We start from the raw sequence: 25,718 nt of genomic DNA on the forward strand, positions 1-25,718 counted from the left end.
GCACTAAGTCATTGCTGTAATCATGTGGTAATTCCTGTTGCCCTTTCCCCTGTGCTCAGCTGTAGGCTGTACGTACCCGAACAGTGGTACGGCTATCGAACGTAAATGACTTGATCTGTCCATTCTCCAAGAACACCTTCAACACATTTGGTATGAGTAGCAAAGAGTCGTCCTTGAGCATTGTCTGAAAGAGAAAAAAGTCCTGTGTTTAGCCCAGGAAAGGCATGTGTGAGCTAGTTTTGCTGTAAAAAAAAATCAACACAATCAGCTTTACTCGTTGGCGAAAGGCAATAATAAAAAGCACTGCAAAGGAAGGATCTAAGAAACAAAGGGGCCTTACGAGAACAATAGAGTGATTCTTAACTGAACTCCGGACAGCCTCAAAAGGAACCTCCAGAGCCTGCCTTACGATGCCGAACCCATGCGTTGTATCATGATCAAAGAAAGGCCTATTCACTTTTTCTGATCTACCCATTCAATATGTATGCCATGCAAAGAAAATTGGATGGTGGGAGTGGAAGCACTCACTGCAGAGTAGGGTGAGGGAAAGCATAAGAGGACAAGCACTATTCAAGGTTACTGCTTTGGACTTAAAGCACACATTAATAGAAAAGTTGCGATATGCAGTCCGCGTCTTCTCCCGTTTTCCCCCTTTTTTTGCTAAAATGTGATGTGATACCACTCTTCCCTCAATATAATCTTTTTCAAAAAAAAGTCTTGCTCAGAAAAAAATGTTCAAGTTGTCATTGTGTAATTTCAAAGAGCTGCACTTGTGATCAAGAAAAAAAAGGTAGTGTAATGAGATGAAGTTTGAGTTGGTTTTACTGTGATAAGCCATAATGATTCTGCAGGAAACGGCCTCACAGCCCAAATAAAATCCTCCATAAACCTCCCTCCCAAAATCCAGCTCTGTTTTTCTTGTCTTGTTTCTCTCTCTCTCTCTCTCTCTCTCTATATATATATATATATATGTATATATATATATATATATATATATATATATATACATATATATATATATATATATATACATATATGTATATATATATATATATATATATATATATACACATATATATATATATATATATATATATAAAAAAAAAAACACCCAGCACGCCCCTGCGGGCGGTTTATCCTTCAAGCTCGGGTCCTCTACCAGAGGCCTGGGAGCTTGAGGGTCCTGCGCAGTATCTTAGCTGTTCCCAGGACTGCGCTCTTCTGGACAGAGATCTCCGATGTTGTTCCCGGGATCTGCTGGAGCCACTCGCCTAGCTTGGGAGTCACCGCACCTAGTGCTCCGATTACCACGGGGACCACCGTTACCTTCACCCTCCACATCCTCTCGAGCTCTTCTCTGAGCCCTTGGTATTTCTCCAGCTTCTCGTGTTCCTTCTTCCTGATATTGCTGTCATTCGGAACCACTACATCGATCACTACGGCCATCTTCTTCTGTTTGTCTACCACCACTATGTCCGGTTGGTTAGCCACCACCATTTTGTCCGTCTGTATCTGGAAGTCCCACAGGATCTTAGCTCGGTCATTCTCCACCACCCTTGGGGGCATCTCCCATTTTGACCTCGGGACTTCCAGGTTATACTCGGCACAGATGTTCCTGTACACTATGCCGGCCACTTGGTTATGGCGTTCCATGTATGCCTTGCCTGCTAGCATCTTGCACCCTGCTGTTATGTGCTGGATTGTCTCTGGGGCATCTTTACACAGCCTGCACCTGGGGTCTTGCCTGGTGTGATAGACCCCAGCCTCTATGGATCTTGTACTCAGAGCTTGTTCTTGTGCTGCCATGATTAGTGCCTCTGTGCTGTCTTTCAGTCCAGCTTTGTCCAGCCACTGGTAGGATTTCTGGATATCAGCCACCTCCTCTATCTGCCGGTGGTACATACCGTGCAGGGACCTGTCCTTCCATGATGGTTCCTTGTCTCCCTCCTCTTTCTTGGGTTTCTGCTGCCTGAGGTATTCACTGAGCACTCGGTCAGTTGGGGCCATCTTCCTAATGTATTCTTGGATGTTCGTTGTCTCATCCTGGACTGTGGTGCTGACACTCACCAGTCCCCGGCCCCCTTCCTTCCGCTTAGCGTACAGCCTCAGGGTGCTGGATTTGGGGTGAAACCCTCCATGCATGGTAAGGAGCTTTCTTGTCTTTATGTCAGTGGCTTCTATCTCCTCCTTTGGCCAGCCTATTACCCCAGCAGGGTACCTGATCACGGGCAGGGCGTACGTGTTGATGGCCCGGATCTTGTTCTTACCATTCAGCTGACTCCTCAGGACTTGCCTGACCCTCTGCAGGTACTTGGTGGTTGCAGCTTTTCTAGCGGCCTCTTCATGGTTCCCATTCGCCTGTGGGATCCCCAAGTACTTGTAACTGTCCTCTATGTCTGCAATGTTGCCTTCTGGTAGTTCAATCCCCTCAGTTCTGACTACCTTCCCTCTCTTTGTTACCATCCGACTACACTTCTCCAGTCCGAACGACATTCCAATGTCATTGCTGTATAGCCTGGTAGTGTGGATCAGTGAATCGATGTCTCGTTTACTCTTGGCATACAGCTTGATGTCATCCATGTACAGGAGGTGGCTGACAACTGCTCCGTTCTGTAGTCGGTATCCGTAGCCAGTCTTGTTAATGATCTCACTGAGGGGGTTCAGGCCTATGCAGAACAGCAGTGGGGACAGAGCATCTCCTTGGTAGATCCCGCACTTGATGGTGACTTGTGCTATGGGCTTGGAGTTGGCCTCTAGTGTTGTACGCCACATCCCCATTGAGTTCCTGATGAAGGCTCTTAGGGTCCCATTGATCTTGTACAATTCTAGGCATTCCAGTATCCAGCTGTGGGGCATTGAGTCATAGGCCTTCTTGTAATCAATCCAGGCAGTGCACAGGTTGGTCAGTCTGGTCTTGCAGTCTCGGCTGATTGTTCTGTCTACCAGTAGCTGGTGTTTTGCGCCTCTGGTATTCTTGCCAATTCCTTTCTGTGTCCCGCTCATGTATTGACCCATGTGCCTGTTCATCTTAGCCGATATGATGCCTGACAGGAGCTTCCATGTAGTACTGAGGCAGGTTATTGGTCGGTAGTTGGAGGGGACCGGTCCCTTCTTGGGGTCCTTGGGGATCAGGACCGTCCGGCCTTCAGTTAGCCATTCCGGGTGTCTCTCGTTAACTAGCAGCTGGTTCATTTGTGCTGCCAGACGCTCGTGGAGTGCAGTCAGCTTCTTCAGCCAGTAGGCGTGAACCATGTCGGGCCCTGGTGCTGTCCAATTCTTCATACTGGAGACCCTTTCTTGGATATCTGCCACTGTGATGGTTACTGGACCCTGTTCAGGGAGGTCGCTGTGGTCAGCCCTCAGATCCTCTAGCCACTGAGCATTGCCGTTATGGGTTGCATCCTTCTCCCATATGCTCTTCCAGTATTGCTCCGTCTCCAGCCTTGGTGGTGCTGTTCTCTTATTGTTCCCTTGCCACTGAGAGTACACCTTTGCTGGTTCTGTGGAGAACAGCTGGTTTATTCTCCTGCCTTCTATCTCTCTGGTGTACCTCCTCAAGCGGCTGGCCAAGGCTGTGAGTCTTTGCTTGGCAGTTTCCAAGGCCTCAGGTATGGACAGCTTGCTGTATTTCTTAGGCACCTTATTTGTCGCACCTTTCTGCAACTCCGTTAGTTGGCTAACCTCCCTCCGTGCTATATATATATATATATATATATATATATATATATATATATATATATATATATATATATATATATATATATACATATATATGACAAGGTTGGTAAGAAAATTAGTCAGGCATTGCTAGTCGCGGCAGAGAAATGTGGATTTTACTGCAACAGTATCTGTCTCACAAAAAGCATTTAGATTAAGCGGAGAGCTGTGTCCGCAGCAGATGCCCAAGCAGTCTGTTTTCGGAGAACTTAAGTATTCAAAAGACTCAACAAGCTGTTCCTCTGTGCAGATTGGAAGAAACTGAAGTCTGAGTTACGAGTGAACAGATCTTCCTCCATACTGCAGCACTAAAGCCAGGGTGCACTGGTTAAGCGACTCACATAAACAGGTCTATCGCTTCCCATTACAAGCCAACCACCTTTGTCCTTGCTGGTTTACAGTGATTTGGAACCAGTTTGACATATGCAAAGTCTGCCCAGAGAGGCAAATTACAACTCAACACTATTATGTCACTGTCCCTCTTTTTTGCTGACACTGTAAGTCTATAGCAGATAGTAAAATCGATACTGAAAAAAGCCTTTATTCAAAGATCAGTGATTTGGTGGTCCGTGCACCAAACAATTGTATTCTCTGTCTTCTTTGATTAACTTAACACAAAAGGAAAATAAAATTTTGTCCGATTTTTTAAATTTATTGATTATCTGTTTCCCGCTATGTTTTTGCTTTCACCTTATTTATTGCGTGGGCTAATGTTCCCTAAATGTGTTCTTGATTGACATGTTGCTGGGGACTGTACAGAAATGCTTTTATTACTGGAGCATTTTGTTGGAAATGGAGGTGTTATCTGTAGCGTGTGGATGTTGATTAGTAGAGTGAGATTTTGGGAGGTTTACCATATGCAGCTGAGTTGAAAGGTTGGACTATAATGGTCAAAAAAACAAATGAAGTCATATTGTGATTGTTTACATGGCTTTGAAAAGAGGGAGGCTACAGGTTGTTTTTTTTTCAATGCCTCAGCCTCTTTCTCACTACACACACAAACAGGATGATTGAACATCCTAAAAGGATGGTGAGAGGATGCTTAAGGATTTCTGAAAGCATTTGTGGCTGCTGATCAAACCAAGAGAAATGCACAGGAGGTCTGTGTTTGCGCGCGTGTGCATGACGTAGAGACGCGACAAGTTGAACTTACTGAGTCCGGGTCGCTGATGGACACTTGCTCTGAGAAGCGCACTTTGGGCGGGTTTGTTCGCAGGCGGGCCTTTTTGGCTGCACTTATGAAGGCAGATTTAGGTGACTGAGGATGAGAAGAGAGTGGGAGAGGAACTCAGCTTAGAGGATGAGACATAAATGAAAGAAAAGCCCCCCCGACTGCTGGTGCTAAAGAGACATATTGGAGAGCAGGCTAATGCTACTGCAATGCGACAACTGGATAAGTGCAAACTTTTAACATTAGCCTTACCCCATTTTCAGTATTTAAAACTGGTTGTTTTTTTAACTAAATAAAATTTTTTAACACTTAGTATTATCAGTACATGGATAATGAGCTTTCATGCGCTTTCATAATGTCAGGGTTTCACCATCTAACAATGTCCAGTTTAGTCAGATGGTTAGTGGTGCTTTTCCTTTTTCTCTGTATTTATCTGTGCATACACAGAAGAGTCTTTATTTAATAAGGTCTCATGTAGGTGCTAATATGCTCACTTAGAGTTCTTCTGAGGGGTGACCAGAAAAAGAAATCACTCTAGCGTGTAAAGCATGGCAGCGAATACTAATGTGTGCCTGCACTGCATTGGTGTGTACTATTATGAGGGAGAACTGTATAGATTCAGGCTGAAAGTGGAAGTGTTTATTATTGACTGATGAGAAGTAAGAGAAATCCTGAAGGACAGGAACAGGAAAGAAAGCGATTTTCCCAGCTTACTACCTGATGGGGCTGCAGCACAGTGAGAACTATCGTGTCTTTGCAGCGTCTATGGAACAACAGAGAATGGAGTGGGTTAGAAAATGCCAAGGACTGCACGGTATTTGGAGGCCCCCAGTTTATAGCTGCTGTCTCCTTTGCCGTTCTTCAGCTGCAAAAGTGACTGACTCATCCGCAGGTTTGGGTTGATGTAACGCATCGCCAGCAATAAGAAACACTTTGTTCCTTTTCACACTCACCACTTTTACTCCCCTTCACCTGCGCTGCTGATCACCTGCCCCCGATGCCACCCCCTCCTCCCTCCTCCCTCCACCCCCCCTCCCTCCTGGGACAGTAAAGGATGTTACCTTACAAGGTCTATGACTCTCTCTCGGGGCGCGTCGCTCACCGTCTCCTCGTTAATAGCCAAGATCTGGTCTCCGGGAAGAAGCTTGCCAAAGGAGGGGCCGTCTGCAAATGAAACGGGATACCATATGCATGCAGCATAGAGAAACCTGAAATCTGAATGCTGGCTTTCTCACATACATGAACACTAACCAGCAGAGACGGAGCGTACAATGACAGGTCTCTGGCTGCCTGCAATGAAGCCGAAGCCTTGAGTCGGGTGGCGCTGGATGGTGACCTGTCGAGCGGAGGCAGGACTTAGGGTACCACTGTCCATACCATCCTGGCTCTCCTCTAACATTGCAGTGCTATATAGAACACAGATATTCAGATATAAAAAGGGGCAAGTGCACACAGAGACAGTGATGAATGTGCATTTTGTTTTGAGAAAAACTAGTGCGAAAAAAGCAGCATGTACCTGCGTGCGTTCGTGTGTCCATCCTGGACCTTGGCCATCCCCTGAGAGGACGGGGCAGCATGGGACAGGTTTGCACTGCAAAGGCTGCTTTCTGTTTGGCAATCATTCACCTGCTCAAAAGAAGGGGAACAAGGGGGGTGGGGGGGGGGGGGGGGGGGGGGGGGGATGTGAGAAACTGAAATAAAAATTTTCCTGGTTTGACAGCAGCAAAAATACTATTTTGTTGTTGTTGTTGTTTTAATGTGCTGAGTTTATCTAAGCACATCTTGGAACACTGCTACAGGGAAAAATAAAATCATAAATGTGAAGCTGAAAAATGTAACACTCAAGATTACAATCCCAGACATCTTCAACAGCTGACAAGTTGCATTTGGCTTTGGTTAAGGTTGTTTGTTGTACCGAGTGAGTGTGCGGGATGCAGGTAAAAATGTAGGCGGTAAAATATATTTGTTAAAAGTACCTGCCCTTTGAAGCACACCTTCAGGAAAGCTGCACTTATCAAGGAACAGTAACATAATGCACATGTCACGGGGTAAAACGGGACAAGTTATTTAGAGTTTTTATTGTGCATGTTTTGCAATGTTTTATCTGTTTTAATATTTTAATATTGTATATTGGATTTGTTTGTATGAGCTTTATTGCATGTTTTTATCTTATTTAAATTGAACACCTGTCCTGGAAAGACTCCGCCCCTACCTGATAATAAACTGATCACACCTGCGAGAGATCCCAGAGAGGCCAATAAGAGGGCCTGGCAGACCAAAGGAAGGGGTTCGACCGAGAGGCTTGAGAGACGGCCAGGAGTAAGTGGTGCCAGGCGGCAGCGCCTGCAAGCCGAAGGGGCTGGTGGAGCTGGGCGTTAGGAGAGGACGGACAGCACCAGCGACTAGGGACGCGGAGCGAACAGGCGGACGGCAGTAGTAACGAGAGCCCAGCTTGTGCACTGCGGGAGAGCAGAGGCGGCGAGACAGCTGGTGCCGACTTGCAGTTTTAAAGAAGCGGCGGGCGGAGTTGAGAGCTCTGCCCACCTGGGGTAAGTCTTCGACTTAGCCCCTTTTATTGAATGAAAATTGCTGAAAAGAATAGTGACTGCCGCTCCCTCCCTTTCTTCAGCGTACCAGGACGCGGAATGCGGGGAGGAAGGCGAGGACGCCGCTGGGTTTCCCTTTTACATCACTTCGCTGGACTTTTTTAGTTCTTTGTGACTTTTATATCGTGGCGGATGCCACTGGACTTTTAATGTTGTGTTTTATTGCTTTTTATTGTGTTACCCCTTGGCCAAGGTTGTTTTAATTCATTTTGCATTTTTAACTATTTAAATATAATAAATTATATTTTAATTTGACAGTTTTTTAATCGTGTGCTTTCCCTTGGCGGCTCCACTGCTCTGTCCGTTTGGAGGAAGGTTTCCTTCCTTTAAAAAAACGACACTGTGGAAATAAAATCACCTTCGCTCCGTTACACACACACAGGATGAAACACATTAAGGTCTCTGATTCTGCCAGTTTCTGCAAGTGTGGACCAAACTACTCCCATGAACCACACATGCTCTTTTGCAGATGCCTGTGTGGGAGGCAGCGAAAGCAAGATTACTGAAAGACTGAGTGTGAATGTAGCATGTGGGTTTCTGTGTTTGTAGCAGAAAAAATGGAAATTATTGTGCGAGGGATAGAGAGCCAGATATTTATGCTCATATCTGTGATCTAGGACTCTGCTGACTGCTGGCTAAAGAGAGAGAGAGAGAGAGAGACGCTGATTGTAATGTTAATGCTGCAGATGGCCCAAAACAGAAAGAGCATGACAGCACTGCTCAGGATTATTATGCAGGGGTACTGTTGAGAGCAAATACCTTTCTGAGTGCCACAGGCAGAGAACAAACTGTCAGTAGTCACATTAGTCAATAGTCCAGATTCATATTCCTGTCACTTGTTGTTTCTGATAACAGTGGCTTATGAGGGAGCACGGCTCATTTGCAGTTCCATTGATGCATTGCTGATCTCTACCTTGTGTCATGGTATCAGATGAGAGTAGATGTATCATAGATAGGCTTCATATTGTGCTCGGTCCATGACTAACAATCCATTACGCTGCATGTGCTTTGAATTTCAATTATGCTAATAATTTAAAAAGATTAGATTCATATAAAAAAATTTCTGTCTTCGACATTCAGCTGACTTATGAGGGATCATCCGTCTGTATCAAAGGTGCACGGCGGTGACAAATGACGCTGCACCAGCTGGTTCTGCCTCCAACAGAAGATTACCCATTTTTGATTGAGATCGGTTATTTTCTCATTTGACTTTGGCAGTGGATTCTGATGGTGCACTTCTTCCCCCAGTTATTCTTCTTTTCTCTGTCCCTCTAACATTTCACAGCTTCTTTTTTCACTTACCAGAAGGATACCCATTCTTATGAATCCTGACAGGCTGTTTCTCAGGTATGTGTGTCACTGCAAACACCTCCAGTGCAGTGAAAGGCAAGATCTGTGAACTAAGCAGGGAAACAATGGCCTGCACTTGTACATTTGTTGTAGAAGAGTCTATGCTGTAGCTAAAATTGCTCATTTCCAGCGATAACTTTATTATACAACTGCAGGTAACCGCTATGAACTCAGGGACAAAGGAATACATTCTCTTCTATCTGGTTTTCAGCCGATGGCTTTGAGAATACCACATAGATTTTACAGCTTTAGATTCCTCATTTAATTCAGAGATTAGTTTTGGTATTCTAAAGTATTGAGGAAAAAAACAGGACAGAGCAGAAGCGGAGAGATGAAGGTAGCCAGCGGACACTGAAGCTTGCACATCTGCAAAGATAAACAGCTATTCAGCAGAGGGGCCAACCTTTTAGAGAAGACACCGAGGAATTCTGTCAAGAAATGATCCCCAAGGGCATCGCCAAGCCTGTACGTTGCTATGACTACAGCTCTCAGTAGCTTGTTGAAGCTCGACCGGATGGAGGGATAGTGGGTGGATAAGAATAGCGATCTGGCCACTACAAGATATAGAAAGGGCTAGCTAGACGCTCTCTCATCACCCTGCAGTCACTGTGGCTAGATGCCAACACTTCCTCAGGCCCCTTGAGGTCAAGGCATCATATACCTGACCCTCCTCAGTGCCGCAGTCTGCAGCTGTCTCCTAGGCCTCAGGGTGTAGGAAAAAGGATCTTTTTACTTATCATCTTTCCAGGTCTGCACCCTAACAGACCTATCAGTAGTTTAGAGAGACGCTGTATTTCATAATGCTTAGTAGTTCCGAAGTAATGTCAAAACTGGCAACACTACACCAACCAGTCAGGCAGTCTCTCAACATTCAGTGCAGTCCATCTACATTAGGATAAAATCTAAATTAAGTTTGTTGTGCCGTGTTCCTCTTTCTCTTTCTTTCAATTCAATATTTCAATTTGTATTTGTTGTTGTTTTATCCATAATGTGTCTGTCCAGCTACCAGGTCTTGCCTGGCTTATATCAAACTTTTGCCCTTTTAGTATGAACCAATAAAAAGGTCTTAAAATCGATTTCAATAGAACACTCTACATGCACACTCTTTTTGGTCCTCATTAAAACAAAGCAGCAGAGTTTTATGCACTGTAGTTGACCTGTGGCTGTTTCTTAGTAAGATGAGAGAGGGGAACATTACAGTAGTCTGGGAAGATTGCAAGTTTGAGACTGGGAATTATAGCTGAGATACATGACATATATACATATATATACATATATATACACATATATATATATATATATATATATATATATATATATATATATATATATATATATATATACATATATATATATACATATATATATATATACATATATATATATATATATATATATATATATATATATATATATATATATATATATATTGCCACATATAATTACATAAATGAAGCACGTTCAAAAGCACTTTAAATGTTATGGGTTTTGAATAGCATTTTTACAATGGGAATGATGCAGAAATAGCTACCACGGGAACATTTACATTATGATAACCCAAATTACCATCAAAGAATATATGAAGGGCATTGTAGACATTATAAAGAGAAATGCTCCTGTTCAGCGAAATTAGACATACCACTGAGAACTATCGAGGAGAGTTTAAATATGTTGTCTCTCCTGTAGCTGTCCACTTTTCTGTCCACTTAAAGTCCCTGCTGCCAACTTGCATTTGCTTAGTTTGCTCAGATGTTTCTGGTTTTTAACTTTCAGCTCAATTTATTGTCTGGATTGCTCCCAAACCGTCCAGCGGACGTTGTCTGTCCTTGTTAAACGCACTCAGCATTATCTAGGGCTAGGAAAGGATAATGCAGATACTCAATAACTAAATTCATTGTGCCTGTATGTCTGTCTAAGGACATATCCAGATCGGCCAATAGCATATTCTGGGAGCCTGAAAGATAAGTGGTGGAAAAGAGCAAATTTAGCTGAAATATCATTTTACATCACATGTCAGAACACGCAGACACAAAGGACATATATAAACTATACAACTTTGATAATGAAAGAAATGTCTTGCATGGCAACGTTATCAATTTGACTGTTTGTTGTGAATATTGCAGAACAATAGTCAAATAGCAAAACAGGCCATGGAGCTTTTTTCATGCATGAATCAATGAATGCAACGTTTTTTCTGCTTGTGCAACGTTATTTAAACTGAGTGTTAGTTTAGGCTATTCCCACATGCGGTAGTTGCGGCTTATCCTTTTGGATGCGGCATCTCAAATGTTGATTCTTAATTACAATTTAATTATTATATTAATTACAGAATCAAAGAGTCAATTTCAGCAACAATTGGCATGACACTTACCCATGGCACTTTGATTTATCTGGCTACTTACCATTAATGCTTGAGGAATTTTCACTTATTTTACTGTTACACTAATTGTTAATCACTCTGATTAACTGAGTCTGCTAAACACTTGGAATATAACTTATAATATGAATCAGAGATGGAATCACAATCAGAAACTTGGGAGTTGTGCAGCACTAATTGGAAAGTGAGGACTGTTGTAAGGAGCTGAGTGTTATTGGATCACTGCCTTGAGAAGTCAGACAATACGTGTGTAGTATCACAGTGATTATTTGTGACTGATGGACAGGCCAAGCTTATGTTTTGTAGCTAAAGAATACATATTAGACTGTAAGGCATCAGCAATGGCATTTAGAGAAATTAGAGTTGGTTACACTGGTTTGGTTTATTAATAGGGTCCTTGCTAGCAAGCAGTAGTACATTAACAGAATGTTAATAAAGCACTGTAGGGCTGTAGAGTGGGATCATGTTAATAATCCATTACAATTTGCCTCACATCCACCAAGGCCTTCAAGGTCAACTTAAAGATTATTATTATCTAATACTGGTCAAAAATGGACAAACGGTGTAGAAACTGACTCTTACCAGCATCGTGTGTACTGTCAACATATAAAAAATACTATATAAAAATGTAAATGATCATGTCAGGGCCACTGGATTGGTCTCAAGGTCATATAATAATCATATACAGAGCTATTTAAAATTATGTTTCTTACTTCCATTGTTTTGTATTGTTTATGGGGATTGTAAATATCATATTATATTATTATGACTTTGCTATGTAACTATTTGAATACATGTCAGTTTTAATGCATGTTCACAAGTATAATTTGGTTTAGAAAACAAAATAAATATGCCATCAAAGCATTTTTTCAATTGATATATCTATTATTAAATATTTAAATGAATTGAGTAAACAATGAAATGAATGTTACAAATGCACTATATCCACAAAAATAAAAATAGAATAAAAAAAGAAAAAACACAATGTACAATACTGTTCTCTTAAAAGTAAATATGCTCAGAGAGAGTGAGCTGCCATAGTGGAGGTTTGCTCTCGCTGAGTGCTTCTTGTTATATGTTTGCTTTGGTCAAAGAAATTGAGATGTGATTCCAGTATAACACAAAGTCAGGTCTGCCGATGGAGCCCTTTTCTATTCACAGTTGAGAGGAGGTTAACAGTGTGCACCTGTCACAGGTGTGAAAGAGTCTGGAGTCAGTGTGGTGAATGTTATGATGACTGCAACATCATCTGTGAAGAGAAGGGGGCACTAGGGGTGGACCTGCCTCTTCTGGTGTTCTTGGTTGAATGCCAGTCAAGCACAAGTCCCACTTAAAGACAGTGGTCCCTGATGCCATCATAAAGTCTGTCTGTGTCAGTTTAGACAGAAACATGCCCTCTGGAGGTCGTTTCTTTAGGCCTCCGGCAGTGCTCTTCCTGTTCCTCCTCACAGAAATGAGCAGCTACTTCTGTCCAGCTCTCCTTGTGTAAGAGCCCCTCTTCTGTTATCTCCTCCACACTCTTGAGAATGTGCTGGGAGACAAGGCAAACCTTCTCATGACACCAAGTATGGCTGTGCCCTTCTGGATGAGCAGCCCGAATAGGCAGCAGATATAGTAACATGGCACTAGCAAAAAGTGAAACTAGAGAGAAATCATTCAGGAGAGATGAGGAGACAGCTATGGTCTGCAGCCACCACCTGCAAAACCATTTCCTTTTTGAAGGATTGTTATGCTGTTGCCTCTCCGGTGGACCAAAACTGCTAAAATGGTTTATGTCTCCTAACTGGACAGGATGATATCCCTCTATTTTAACTTAAGTGCCCACATTTTTTTTTTTTTTTTTTTTTGAGCAGTGGATTTAAAGTGCATAGTGATACTACTAGTTCAATCGCAGACATCCTCTGTCAACCAAAGTTCAGCCAACAGTCTTGCCAACATTTTGTATCATATGTAGCAAATCCTTGATTCTGGAGAAATCCTGTTAGGATTATGAAAGAGGCGACACAATAATCTCCTCAGTGTACTGTGAAATGAGCCTTCCCAGACAAAGATACTTTTTCTGTCACATGTTTGGCCTCTAGGAAATGTCAAACAGGAAAGTCATTTTGACATATCAGCAGCCATTGTCTTTAATCTGTTTTCAGTTGCAGGCTGCGATAAAACGTTCACTAAATATTTATGTTGTTTTGTTTTTTGTTTTTACAAAAGATTTTAGAATTTCTCATTTGCGATACACAGACAGACCTTTGCACCAAGAGAGCCAATCAAATGAAGCCATCGGCACTGGGCCTAATCCCTTCTGTCAATGCAGTCCGCCTGAGCCAGACGTGCAGAAATCCAACTGGGGAATACGACCCAATCCATTCTGCAGGGAAAGTGAAGGCTGATATGAAATTCTGTTTCATTGTGTATTTTATCTGTAGGATTGAATCATTTAAAACCTTTTTTAGTCCCCTGGCTAAAATTGGAAGTAGATTGCACACTGCTTTTCTTCCTTAATCTTGCAAGTTCCTTCCTTCCTGTCCTTCAGTAAAACTGTGCAGTTTCATCCAGTCTGTCAAAAGAAACATATCCAAACACTTCTGTGACACACACACGTGTGTGTGTGTGTGTGTGTGTGTGTGTGTGTGTATATATATATATATATATATATATATATATATATATATATATATATTCATTCATTTTAAATAGCAATAACTACAGTGGCCCTGAGAGGCCAAACGGACTGCAACTTAAGAAAACACCAGCAATAAGAAAAACGCCGCAAAAGCACACAAAAAACGACGGAAATAGGAAGAAACAAAACACAAATAGGAAAAGCGACACCGGAAATAGGAAAAAAGAAAACAGAAATAGGGAAAAAAAGATTTCCAAAAGCACAAGGGAAGTGTTTCTGGGGAGGCAATAACCCGTCGGACCAGTTGCAGGAACCAAAATATGCTAAGAATTGCGCTGGGAGACACTTAAAAGAAGTGGAGGATCTATCGGTTTTGTGAGGAAAGAAAAGATGAGAGGTAAGTGTGTTAGCCTAACTATTAGCCTAAAAATCCGTCATCAGTATTATATGAACCACGATAAAACACACCTAGCATGTTTTGGGTTCCTGCAACTAGTCCGTCGGGTTATTGTCTCCCCAGAAACACTTCCTTTGTGCTTTTGGAAATCTGTTTTTTCCTATTTCTGTTGTCGTTTTTTCTATTTCCGTTGTGTTTTGTGTGCTTTTGCAGCGTTTTTCTTATTGTTGATGTTTTCTTAAGTTGCAGACCGTTTGGCCTCTCAGGGCCACCGTAAATAACAGTGACTTACCGTAAGTCCTTCCTCAGTGTAAGTTAGCTCTACCATATCTGACCTGCTTACCTATGCTTTCACACTCGTGTCTGTGTGCCTACTTGACTAATACCAATGAACACTGTCCTCTCTTTACATACATGGCCTCTACCCACTGCAATCATGTGGAAATGGAAGTTTTCACAGGACTCTACACAGTCATATGAAAAACGAAGTACACCCCACGATTCAGTAGGTTGTGGCAGGAATACCTTAACATAATAGTTTTCTGAATTACTTACTCATCTCTCTCAACATTGTGATTGCACTCTTCATTAAAATGTGAAGAGTGCTTACGTTTATTGGGGTTTTCGGGCATTCTTTTGCGCATGGCTTATCCTTTCTTAAGGTCCCATTGTGGGATTTTTGTCAGGTTGAGATCTGAACATTAACTGGTCATAGCAATGCTTTGAGGCTTTTCATTTTCAGCGCTCGTGTTGTAGATTTGCTGCTGCAATTGGGATCATTCCCCTTTTTCATTACATATTTTTGGTCAAGTTTTAGCTGTAGCTTGACAGATATCCTTACATTTGACTGGAGAATACTTTGGTATACAGAGAAGTTGATGGTTGACTCACTAACTGTGATGGTGCCTGGGTCCAAACCATCACCCCTCCACTGCCATTTTTGACAGCTTATATGAGGTGTTTGTAATGTGAGGTGTTCTGCGTTTGTGTCAGGACTTTATGGGCAAACATCTCCACTTTGGTATCATCTGTCTAAAAGATGTTGTTCCAGAAGTCTTGAGGTTTGTTCAGACCTAAGCTGTGCTGCCATGTTCTTTATAGAAAGAAGAGGCTTTGTTCTTGAAACCCTTCCAAAAAAGTCCTCCTTTTCCCACTCCAACTGTTATGAGCTTTAATCTTTGACAAACTAACCGAGGCCTGTAGAGTCTGTGATTAAAACTTCCTTTTTCATATGAATGTAAAATGTAGTAAAAGACCAAATACTCATTTTACAAGATGTGCCAGTTTATTACTTTTACTTCCTGAATTGCTGGTCCCTTCTTTGCTCTTTGGGGTGAAATTATTTGAGTGGAAACACATCAGTGTGATGCGCCCTACTGACTGGAGTAGTCATAAATGAAAACTAGTTATTAAGCCTTGAAGTTGAAACAGCTGGATGCAATGCACGTGTTACAAATGTCCTCTTTTCCAAATTGTTTCACCACTATAAATGACTGTTCCAAAAATAATGAAAATTTCTGCTTTCATGCAATTCATAGTTTAAAAAAGGAGGAAAAAGGATCAGCTCATAGGGAACCCGTATCAATGGCACACTGAGTGCAAGCAATCCAAAAAGTGTGAAACAGTTTGTGAAAATAGAGTGGTGCATGCTTTGCCTAAATGTGTTTTTGCTTGCCGTGTCTCAACGAGGAGTTGTCTTTGAGATGGAGATGGGAACTATTGAAAAGGATCTGAAAATTCGAGTCTGGTTTGGAGAGGATGTGACTTCTTCACGACGGAGTTCACAACCTTGAGAAAGATATGACACAAAACTTTGCTTTCTTCTCCAAATCCCATTAAGCAAGAAGACGCTGAAACCTATTTTTCGGTTTCAGCAGAAGCTGCAGCCTTGTTAAATCACTGACATCTTGTCATTCTTGCACAGATTGCACTCACGCTACAGCTGGGGACGTCTTCAAGAAATCACTCTGTTTTTGTTAGCACCTCAAACATGACAAATGAAAATAAATAATAGTGGACAGGTATTATCATATTACGTCCTATAGGGTTATCTGGGCGATATAAACAGGTGTATTTGCATGTACTATAACTCTAATATTTAATATATAACTCCAATCTTAAGCAAATGAGTCATGGCACACATATATTAAATATATTTTTGTGTCAGTTTGACCTGCAGACACTAAAAAAAGACAAAAACAGGAGTGACGCATTAAGTTCACTTAATGTAATTCTCAGTAATAATCCCCGAGGGGTTGAATCGCCATTTCGTACATCCTGATGCACAAGTATAATAAAAAAAAAGCCACATCTGCCATATGTTTGAAGCTCTCTTTGTTCCACTTGAGTGTAGTGTGCTGACCTGTTAGTCTCGGGCTAAGCTGCTCCTCTGACTCACTCCTACATCATTAATGTGATCATATAACCACATAGCCTTCACCACAATATGGAAATCACAATGTCCCACCTTCCAAAGGACGCAGTCTACAAGACAGCTTAACCAAAACTGGTGGATTTATGTTCTCATAAAGTGTTATGATAACAAAAAAGAATCCATAGACCTGAAACAAGTACAAATAAAGCTTTAATATTTGCCATTTAAAAAGCAACAGTTTGATTTTATTTAATGTGAGGGTTTGATGATCTCCCTCTTACTTTGTTTCTTTTCAAGAAAATATCACATTGAATTTTTTCTTATTTGTGCGTTAAGTTTGAGCTCTACTCAGGGAAAAGTCAGTTTTTCTAAGGCTACGTTCACACTGCAGGTCTTAATGCTCAATTCCGATTTTTTGATCAAATCCGATTTTTTTGTCTCCTCGTTCACACTACAAATAAAATGCGACAGCAAACGCGCTCTAGTGTGAACGCTCAAAGCGGCCCGCATGCGCAAAAGAAGATGTCACACACAACGCGCTCTGTTTAGACCAAGAACAAACAGTATTGTTTGACTGATGGCCGTTAATATAAAGACTTCGGACTTTACGTTTCCCAATTTTTGCTTTAAGTTATTTTGTTATTTACATAATAATGTAAATAACCTAATAATGATCCTTATTGCTGTTTAAGAGAGGAGCGGTGCTTCAAAGGATAGCTGCAGATTTCTGTCAGAATCTGCAGATTATACAGTACAAATAAAATGTTTACATTGTCTTCCCAACAGTTTCACTGACATCTACACTGGATGGCCAGGAAGCGTTCGCGATGTCTTCTCGGGCGCTGATAATTGGCTTCAGTCTTGTGTCGGTGACGTAAAAGGCGGATTTAATGCGACTTGACCGTTCAAACAGCAGTCGCTTTCTAAAACATCGGATATGTATCGGATTCAGTACCACATACGAAAGTGACCCAGATCGGATTTGAAAATATCGGATTTGCGCCGTTCACACTGTCATAGCATGATCGGATATGGGTCGCATAGGGTCAAAAAAATCGGATTTGATGCGCTTTCGCCTGCAGTGTGAACGTAGCCTAACATGAGTGCTTTTGCTTCCTTAAATGCAGGCAGACGTCTGAACCTGAGAGTTGAGTGTACACCAAAGTCAACTAAAAGGGAGTCTATAAATGCGGTGCTTCATTCATTTATTCAGAATAAAGAAAAAAATCAATAATTCCGAAGGCACATGCAATAATTGCACCTAAACGCAACTGGGAATAGTTTAGTTGAATAGAAAGGCAATTCCTATATGACAGTTAATTGCAAACAGTTCTGCATAGGGCTGGGCTATATCCTACCGTTCACGGTAATACCGGTGTAATGTTGGGCAACGATAGGAAAATGAAATATCGCGATAGAATATGGGTAATATGGGTAAAATGCGCATGCGCAGTGCCTTTGTTTACATACGCACATGGCAGCGACGCAGAATGAGAAGAGCGAAAGTGGATCATTAAATGAAACGGATGAACCGGAACTGGTTTGTAAAAATGCTGCAACTTCAGTGGTGTGGAACTGGTTTAGCTTTCATCCGTCAGATACACAACAAAACACTATTTTTGGTAGAGCGTGCTAGCGGGCCATCGTTATTATCGTGTTTTTTGGGAAATACGGCACACTTAAAATCAATCCTTTAATTTTTCTGAAAATCGACAGTGCCCCTTATAATCCCGTGTGTCTTATGTATGAATTCTGGTTGTGTTTACTGACCTCGAAACGATTTTATGTGGTACATGGCGCTCGAAAATCTGTCAAATGTTTCAGTACGACTTTGCTGAGCTACGAAGCCGCACCGCTTGATGGATTGTTGGAGCATTACGGCTATCGTAGGCAGGAGCCTGGCGGAGTGATGCGAACTGTGCTTCACCATAATATTACCGTATTGTGTGTGTAGAACCTCTTTTAAGTTTTGTGGATATTATACATGGTTATGCTGAGGATATGTCAGCTAATTTCCACTGGAAATGCCTTTTGGTTAAACTGTCAGCAAGGAATTGCATTTGCACTGTTAATTTTTTCTATAACTTTAATGCACTTAAAAAAGCTGCTTGTTTAAGTGGAAATACATTGATGTTTTTTTTTTTTTGCACTAATAAAGTTGAGGAGTTGTAAAGTATTTTGTCTCGTGTCAATTATATCGTTATCGCAAATTTTCAAATGTTTTTTGGTCATATCGCCCTGCTCTAGTTCTGCAAATAATTTGCTAATAAGGTTAATGGCAGCCATAATTTCTAATGATATGTCACCAATGTGGAGTCTTCTCATTAATCTATATTCATATTTTTTTTGTAAAATGCTTACTTTCAGCTTAAACCTTTACTGTAACTAGGGATGTCACCAGAAACTATGCTGACGATTCTGAAAGTGTGATGAAAATTATGACTTTTTTTTTTTTACAGTATTGTATATATAATAGGCAACATATGTACAGAATAGGGTTGTTAAGAAAAAAAACACACACAATGGCCCAGCCCCTCCCATCACTAGCAGCAGAACACGTGAACAGCAGCACACAAACCTGGTGAAGCATCTTAAAGACTGACACCCTGGTTTTTATTTGGTCATTTGATAGATCCACTTCTTTATCTTGAGAAAATATCTCTCCTGTTTTGTCAGTAATCGAAGACAGATGTTTCTGCTCTTTTATAGGTATATGGTTGTAATTATGCACAGTGCGTTTGAGTCCAACTGCGTTTTATTTTCCATTTTTTTTATGGAATAGCATAGTGACTTGAGCCGGTTGCTCGTCCAGTTCACATAGTCTGCTGCCAATCCCGAACCATTATTTGAATCCCTGGTAACACACACCTTAGATCAGCTGCTGTCATTCACAGGCTCAGTCCCAACATGTGGACTTTTTTGACAGTTGGGTCACACTCAACAGTACACGCCATGTCTCACGATGGCAAAACCGTGTCTGACAGCCGGTTTCTCCCATAGCGACAGTCCATTAAAACGTGCCATAAAACAGAAGCTCAGACTGTTCCTGAGCGTGATCCTCTCTGATAAAAGGTGCAGGAGGTGAAGAGAGCCAGCTCATCCATGTAATAGGTTGTGAAGAATTTCCCCTCACTTTCTTGGTCATAAAGCAAATGTTTATAGAAGGAAAGTGGTAGGTTTAAACGTCCACACACTGCGGCACACCTGTAGAGGTCATAAATAAATGTAATATTTCTGTCCTTTTTTTTTTTGTTTTTATTCATCTGCATTGACGTTATACTATGTGAGACCGAGAGTCACCATCCCAGCCTTAAAATACGAAGTTTTATATACCTGTGATACAGTATAAGCTGCTTCTAATTCATAACAGCGTGGATAAGCTCTTTAAAACCGAGGAAGATGGAAGCGGCCACCTCTCTCAGTTTCGTTTGAGGTTGAGTGAATGCAGAGAATTTTTTTTTTTAAGTTCATTTTAATATTCATGCAAAAGTACACTCACTTGTTTGATGGCAGTCTCAAAAAATTTACCCTGAGTCATACAGTACGCTTGCTTGATAGTCCAATAACCATAAATTAAAATGAAATAAATGGGGGGGGGGAAACACCAGTAAAAAATTAACCTCCAGTCTGTTATATATCGCCATGGCAGCGCTACTGTTTACGCATATGATTGAATGTGTTTGCCTTCTTTTAAATTATAGTGTGGTGGTGCAAAAGAGCAGCTATGGGGAATTAGTTTAAAAACTAAATGAAGCCACACGGCAGCGAAACTGAGGAGAGGAAAAAAATATCAGATGAAATATAAAGGCAGGGATGTAAGCAATGAAGAATATTTCCTAAGTGGAAAAAGCAATTCAGGAAAAGAGACCAGCCGTCATATTCCAATAAGCTTCCTACCAATAAGATAGGGAGGCGATGCGGTTTCCCTGGCTGGTTATTGTGAATCTATGCTCTCAGGCTGCGGAGGTTCCACTTGACAACATTTGATTCATCAGTCAGGAGCTGAAAGGAGAAAGCCAGGTCTGCATTGCATTATTCTCTCCCCGAAGTTTACTCAGCAGCCTCTGCTTTGACAAGACTCTGAATCTTTCCTGTGTGACTGCTTCAGTTTTCATTCCTGATCTAGTTTTTTTATTTACCCAACCTAACCTTTCAGGATGTATAAATACTGTAAATAATAAGACACGAGTGTAGGAGGTGAGACTCCCAACCTTCACAAAATCAATTCCAGACTCCTTCGTGTTTTAGTTTTTATTTTTTCAAAGTTGCTATAAATGACACCATTAGCTAACATCTGGCTTTGGCTACAGCTTTTACATTCATGGGGGAAATGATATGATTAGCCCTTTAGGTCCAGCAACTAGTTACAACATCCAGTTGTCCACAGTTGAAAACTGCGAGGCAGAGTGGCAGTGACAGCAGCAGAGCGGCTCTGTCTCTTCGCTGTCACCCTTCAGTGAAGCACGCAGTTCTCAGCAGCTCGCCTGACAGCGGAACGACACAGAGTCACACTCATTCTCTAAGAAATACAGCATGGCTGTTTCCCCCTCCTCCTCCTCCTCCCTCTCCTATCGCTGCCACCCATGAGATATCACCCACACGCCCCTCCCAGCTCCACCCTTCCGTGACTGCCATTAAAGTGGCCTTCTGCAGTCTGCAACATGCAGTTGATTTCATGTACACTCTCAACGCTTTCTATATTTGGGCAGCATCTTAATAGTCAAAGCACATTTTCTCACTCAGGCACACTTCAGCAAACCCTATATTAATGCATGCAATTTGCTTAACTGTGCAAAAACCGATGCTACAAATGCTTTTTGTTCATTTCGAGATAACACGAGAAGCCCAACAGAGAATATTAATGAGCTTGTGTCGGTTGGTGTACAGCAGTTCTGTGCATGTTTTGCATTTACATGTATTAATGACAAGGGGGCGTAACAGTGCAGCGCACCAGTAATCACAATACCTGGTTTGACCTCTGTGCTATACTGCACATAACTCACTGAGCTTCTACTGTGTCTGGCTTCTTTGCTTCTTTAACACCGCTGTTTTTTACTGGGAAAGTGTTTTTACTCGTGCTTATTGGCACGATGAGATGATTCCACGTATGCCAAAGATTATGCAAGATCTGTTAAAATGTAAGATTTGCTCCATTAGCATAGTGCATTGGCTTTGTCTGTCAGAAAACTCCACACCTTAGGTTCAGAACGCAGCAAGCGGTTGATTTGCAAGCGAGCTTCCCTGCTGTCTGGGTCTGGCTGATCTGGGAGCTTCTGTAACAGTTCTCCCTCCCTTTCTTTCCCTCCGTGTCCGTCTCTCACCAGTGACTTATCTTAGTGCTGGTATGTTTTGGCAGTGTGCAGAGAATTCAAAGTGGCTCTACCATCAGGGTGTGTAATTATCAGGCCTGCTGAGTTGCTGTGTTCCCGCTGCGTGCACACTTGGGTCCAGCTAGGCCTGACTCTTCTTTTGCCTCATCGCTGACCAACATCCACTGCTGTGCATTCAATCTGTTTGAGGTTTTGTAATGTGTCAGCATAGCTTTTTGGTGTTGTATCTAACTAAATGCGCAACTTAAACAAGTCAGTCAAACACTTAAAGTGTTTCTCATTTTAAGGTATTTCTGAATTCTTCTGAGTGAAATGAGCTGTGTTGATTCTTGAGCCTGAAATTTTTAAGTGTTAGATATAAAACATTTTTGTATTACCAGTTAGCTTCTCACCAGTTATGCCATCTTTTTTTTCCTGAAACCTCCCAGTTAAATGATGTCAAAGCTTTTTTTTATTTTAGCTAACAGTTTGTTGTTTCTGTGGATCTTGTGTTATTTATTTGTAATGTACAGAACTTTGTGTCAGCTGTGGTTGTTTTAAAAATGCTTTATAAATAAAGATGATGATGATGATCTAATACCTACTCAAAATGCTGACATGTACACATTAAAACAGCTGAGAATTACATGAATTGTATTTCCTGTCCTTTCACAGAGCCAAAGGTATCATTACTTTTTACTCAAATAGACACTCAGCGAAATATTTTACACTCACCTCCCATTTTATTAGGTACATCAGTTTGCTTATTAACACAAATAAATAATAACCCAAAAATTTGATGCATTTAGGCAAGACAACCAGCTGAAGTTCAAACCAAGCATCAGAATGAGGATAAGATGGTCTGAGTATTTTAGAATCTGCTCATCTACTGGGATTTTCTCAGTCAACCATCTCTAGTGTTTGCAGAGGATGGTCTGAAAAAGAAAATATCCATTGAGTGGCGGTTCACTGGCAGAAAATGCCTTGGTAATGCCAGAGGTCAAAGAAGAATGGCTAGACTGCTTTGACGTGACAGGAAGACAAAAGTAACTCAAATAACCACTGGTTACTACCAGAGTATGCAGACGAGCAGCACTGAATGCACAACACAGTGATCCTTAAAGCAGATGCACTACAGCATTAGGAGACCATGCTGGGAACCACTCCTGTCAAATAAGACTAGAAAACTGAGGCTACATTTCAAATGGACTCACCAAAATCTGTCAACAGAAGATTGGAAAACATTATCTGTTGTGAGGAGTCTCGATTTCTGCTTCAAAATTCAGATGGTAACGTCAGAATTATGCCTAAACACAAAAGCATGGCTCCGCCCTGATTCCGGTGTAATGGTCTCTTGTTCTGACACACTTTGGCCTCTTTAACCCCAAACTGAGTGTTGTTTAAACACGACATCTTAACCGAGTGTTATTGTTGACTATATCTATCCATTAATAAGTCACCCATCCTTTGATGGCAGCTTCCAGCATTCAGTGAAACGCCGTGTCACAAAGCAGAAATCATCTCACATCGGCTCCTTGAACAGTTAAAGACAGTTCATTATGCTAAAATCCTCCACAGTCACCAGATCTCAGTCCAATAGATCACCTATGGGATGTGATGGAACGGAAGACTTTTAGACCTGAAGGTAACAACCTTAATAAAGTGACCAGTGAGTATAGTTCCCTAACATTTTGCAATTATTTATTTACCATAAAGCAAAATATTTACCTGTTTTAATCATTTTATTTAAGGATGTGCAATTTGGAAAACTGTAAAAATTGGTTGATTCAGTGTTTCTGTGTTAATTTTATCAAATTAAACTGTGATGGACTCTTAGAGTTAACTATAAAAAGTCTGTGGAAGCCAAAGCAGTGAAGGGTATTTTTTTAGAAAGTCCACACTGACTTGAAGCATGCAGTCTTTTTTTTTCTTGTAGTGTTTATGACCTCAGCATAACCTGATAAAAGGACCTGATATGAATTTCATTCTGTGTACAGCATTACAATGTAAAGCACACAGAGTGACACCATTATGTGAAGAATGTAGCTGATGACGGTTACAGTGGGGTTCTGCCATTAATGGGAGGCAGAGGTTATGAAGTGTACAATTTTACTTTAGATGAGAAAAATCCATCCACCCTTGAGTTATGTAACGCTGCTTTACGATCATGCTAGGACTCTGGTAAAAGGTTGCGAGCAGAGTATATTAAAGGTGATAAGGTTACCAAATATACTCCATCAGTTTTTCATGCATTCATATTTGAGCTATTTTAACTTATGCACAAACATTGGACTTTTTTATGACCAAGTAACTAAAACAGCCACGATAAAGCACACTTTATTTTTGACACATTATTAGAGAGAAAAATCCAGACAAAACTCCATCCACATCATTTTTACTGATGTAAATTAGCTGTAAATGAATGCAGTTTAGAGGACGGGGATGAAGTGAAGTCTGTCAGCAGCTAGGAAGCTAAATTAGTTTTTGTTAATATTTGCATTTGGACTTTAGACATTTAGACAAATGAAAATATATTACTGTCACTAAAACACACACACAACAAAAAGATTAGAGAGTGACAAGCAACGAGCTATTTGCCAGACTTTGAGCTATTCCGCTAACATTGTAGCCTCTGTATACACAGGTCAGATCAGATATCAGAACTGCTTTTGTGTCATTGTAATATGTGTTGGTGCACCCTTGAAAACAAGGTAATTCATCTGAAAGAGTTTATCCTGCTTAGGGTGAGTATTATTACCAAAAAATAGCCACGAGGATGAAACCCCTTGACTCTCGATACATAGCATTTTTTTTTTTTTATCTCTTTTACCTCTCAAGTATTCTTCATCCAAACTGATGACACAGAACCAATATCATAACCTGTCTGGAGAAATATCAGAAGCTCTTCTGACTTCAGCTCTGTTTCTTAGTAATTATGTTGTGATTAATTTTTACTTGTGTAGCTTTCACATCCGAGCAGGATAACTCCCACTCATCTTGCGTAAAAAGCAAACAAACACTTTGGAATCAGCACTGTTAAATGAAGAAGATTGCATCTGCTCTCAAAGATTTTAATCTTCTGCTTGTTTTGATATGGAGAGATGATCCCGGGACTTTGTGACACTCTATAATATGCTGTCTGCTGCTCTCATCCTCAGTGTGGAGGAAATGAATATATGCTTGCCTGCTCTTAGTGCTTTAATCCATTTAATGCACCCTGGGCAAAGGAGAGGAGAGAGGAATACGCAGCCTGCTGTGGTGCGTGCGTCTAAAAGAGCTTGACTATTGCATTGAAGCAGAACCGCTGACTGCATGCAGTTCTTGTTGCGGCTGTCATTGTCGTGTGTAATTCGCTCGCTCGCATCAGTCAGGGTGTTCAATATTTGAAGAAAAAAAAATGGTTCCTTGATATCTTTCAAGAATAAATAAGTGTGCTCAAACTATTTTTCTCACTGCCCAAATGCTGCTTTCAATCTTTATGACGTTATTCTGACAGACTCATGATATATTGACCATTTTGCCAACTTTTGTCCATTTATTGTCTGCAAAGATGACAAAGTAGCAAGTCCAGTTTCACATTGATATCGATTCTGGAGGCATTCAGCCACAACAATTAAATGGAGAGAGTGTATCAGATAGTTTTGGGGGGATAGCGTCTCCCATTGTTGCCTTTTGACTCATATAAATTGTGTATAGCCACACACGCACTTCAGCTCTTCTGGTCTTTTATGAGGTGGACTTGGTGGAATCGTTTTATAGAAGGTAGCACGTTGGAAGGCTACCTGCGGAGGGATGTT

At 41.2% G+C, this 25,718-nt stretch overlaps 1 protein-coding gene across 1 annotated transcript in view; it reads right to left on the reverse strand.

Annotated features, from left to right (window-relative positions):
• The window catches only part of frmpd3 (FERM and PDZ domain containing 3), a 92,408-nt gene that overhangs the window by 10,997 nt on the left and 55,693 nt on the right, over positions 1–25,718 (reverse strand). Inside the window, exons 2-7 of the mRNA XM_080901584.1 lie at positions 6,405–6,514; positions 6,140–6,294; positions 5,950–6,052; positions 5,606–5,651; positions 4,871–4,975; positions 77–184 (exon numbers count right to left, since the gene is read on the reverse strand). Of these exons, the coding sequence (XP_080757710.1) occupies positions 77–184; positions 4,871–4,975; positions 5,606–5,651; positions 5,950–6,052; positions 6,140–6,294; positions 6,405–6,442 (555 nt within the window). The 5' untranslated portion in view covers positions 6,443–6,514. The remainder of the gene's footprint in view (positions 1–76; positions 185–4,870; positions 4,976–5,605; positions 5,652–5,949; positions 6,053–6,139; positions 6,295–6,404; positions 6,515–25,718) is intronic.

Source organism: Rhamphochromis sp. 'chilingali' (genome assembly GCF_963969265.1).
Source record: "Rhamphochromis sp. 'chilingali' genome assembly, chromosome: 13".
Lineage (NCBI taxonomy): Eukaryota > Metazoa > Chordata > Actinopteri > Cichliformes > Cichlidae > Rhamphochromis > Rhamphochromis sp. 'chilingali'.